General features: G+C 49.7%; 1 protein-coding gene across 1 annotated transcript in view; it reads left to right on the top strand.

Moving 5' to 3' along the window:
• Window positions 1-563: 563 nt before the first annotated feature.
• NRN1 (neuritin 1) overlaps window positions 564-2,007 on the top strand; it is a 15,584-nt gene continuing 14,140 nt past the window's right edge. Inside the window, exon 1 of the mRNA XM_019522169.1 lies at window positions 564-795. Coding sequence (XP_019377714.1) covers window positions 741-795 — 55 coding nt within the window. The 5' untranslated portion in view covers window positions 564-740. The remainder of the gene's footprint in view (window positions 796-2,007) is intronic.

Here is a 2,007-nt window from a genome sequence, read left to right as displayed (position 1 = left end):
CTAAGCTAGCCGGGGGCCCTGGGGAATGTGACTATGCTTGGAGGGAGAGGGGAGATGGGAGCAGGCTGTGCAGACCCAGGAGGGTTACACTGAAGTACTGGGAGCTGGTGGGGAAGGAAGGGAGACACACGGATTAGCAAGAGGCTGCTTTGCACTTCAGGCGCTTGCTGCAGCCCCTGGCAGCAGGCACCTGCTCAGGAGGAGGGCAGGAGGGCTCCCTGGGCCCGCTTCTAGGGGCGGCCTTTTGTCTGCTCCTTGCCTGCTCCCACTGAAGGTCCTGCAGGGTCACCCCAGCGATCAGCCCCAAGCCTGGGGTGGGCTGGGTGGGAATATGCTGGGGGGTGGGGGGGAGATTTCACTGCGACTCATGGCAGAGAGCTGGCTAAATCCAGTCTGCGATGCCTATAAATGGCGTTTCTCTTCCAAGGTGCACATTAAAAAAAAATCAGGCAGTGTCATCCCCCACGTCAGGGCTGGTCGTGGGCGTGAAGCTGTTCTTCCTCCGCCCCCTCCTAATGGAGTGAACCATTCCCAGCTATTCCTGCCCTCTCTCTCTCTCTCTCTCTCTCTCTCTCTCTCTCTCTCTCTTTCTCCTTCTTCTTCTTCTCTCTCTCCCCCTTGGCTGCAAAGTCGCCGCTGCTGGGAACTTGTTGGCAATGCCTATTTTTCGGCTTTCCCCCACGATTTCCAAAGTAACTATTTAAAGATCTGCAGTCGCAAATGGTTTTACTAAATGTAGGATGGGACTTAAGTTGAACGGCAGATATATTTCTCTGATCCTCGCTGTGCAGATAGGTAAGTGGACTGCCAAATTCGCCATCCACTTGTCTCCCCCCTTAAACCCCCCAGTTGATGGTGGCAGGAAGGGGCTCAAGGACCCCCAAGTGCTGGGGTGATGCGCGCAGATGGGACCGTGCGATGGAGACTCTTTCTGGCTCTGTCCTGGGCTGGTGTTTTAATGGCATTTGCAAGAGGTCAAGAAGAAAATCGGGGATGAATTCGTATTCGTCTTGAGCTACCCTTGTTCTTCCTGAGCCAGGAGGGGGGAAAATGCTCATGAATTGCTATTTATTTGGAGGGGGGGTGTTTTTGGCTTTTCCCCCCTCTTTTTTTCTCTCCTCCCCTAGGGGAAAAAATTGCTTTTATGTATTTGTCTCGGACTATCCAGTGCATCCTTTGCCATTGCCAGATCCGTGGCTCCGGGACTAAGACGTGTTTTCTCCCTCCCCAGAGGGGCAAAGAGAAAAACTGGCATAAAATGGATAAAGAGAGATCTAGCTGCAAAGTTTATTTCGCAAGGAAAGAGTGTATGTGGGGGAGGGGGGATAGATCAGAGGTTGGGACTGCTGCATTTTGGGGGGAACTTTTAAGCGCTTCCCACTGCAGGGAAGCGTAACAACAAACCAAATCAGGCCCCCCCAAAAAAGAGAGAAAGAAATGTGGCTTTGAAAAAGATGTCAAACCATCTAAATGTTGGTGCCCGAATATTATCTTTTGTGCTAACAGACCCTCTAGCAGTTATTAAAGTACGGGTCCAAAATGCCTGGACATTAGGAGATAGTTACTGAAAATAGCCCAGGTTTCCCTCCACCGGGTGTGTGTGTTAATGTGTGTGTGTGTTGTTTGCTATTGTACGTGTGTATGTGTGTGTGTATGTAGGTATGTGTGTATGTTCTTTGCTAGTGTATATATATGTGTGTGTGCCCTTTGCTTGTGTGTGTGAGAGACAGCGAGAGAGCGAGCGTGTGTGTTCATCAGTATTGTTGTTCAGGATTTGGTTGGTACTGTTTCTCCCCCTGATTTTATGTCCAGGTCGGTACCGTTCCTTTCTGGCTATAGCATTTTTTGGAGGTATAAATGGGCAGCAGCTTCCAATAGGAAACACATCCTTGGATTCTGCAGAGGAAAATATGAACTAAACCAAAACGAAAAAAAAAGTCCTTAGCCTGATCCAAAACTGGGTTTTGATTAGGAAATAATTGAAAGATATTGGCAGGTTAAAAGAGG

Source organism: Gavialis gangeticus, unplaced genomic scaffold (genome assembly GCF_001723915.1).
Source record: "Gavialis gangeticus isolate Ggan-Ray unplaced genomic scaffold, GavGan_comp1, whole genome shotgun sequence".
NCBI lineage: Eukaryota > Metazoa > Chordata > Crocodylia > Gavialidae > Gavialis > Gavialis gangeticus.
This window is presented reverse-complemented; position numbering and strand designations above follow the sequence as displayed.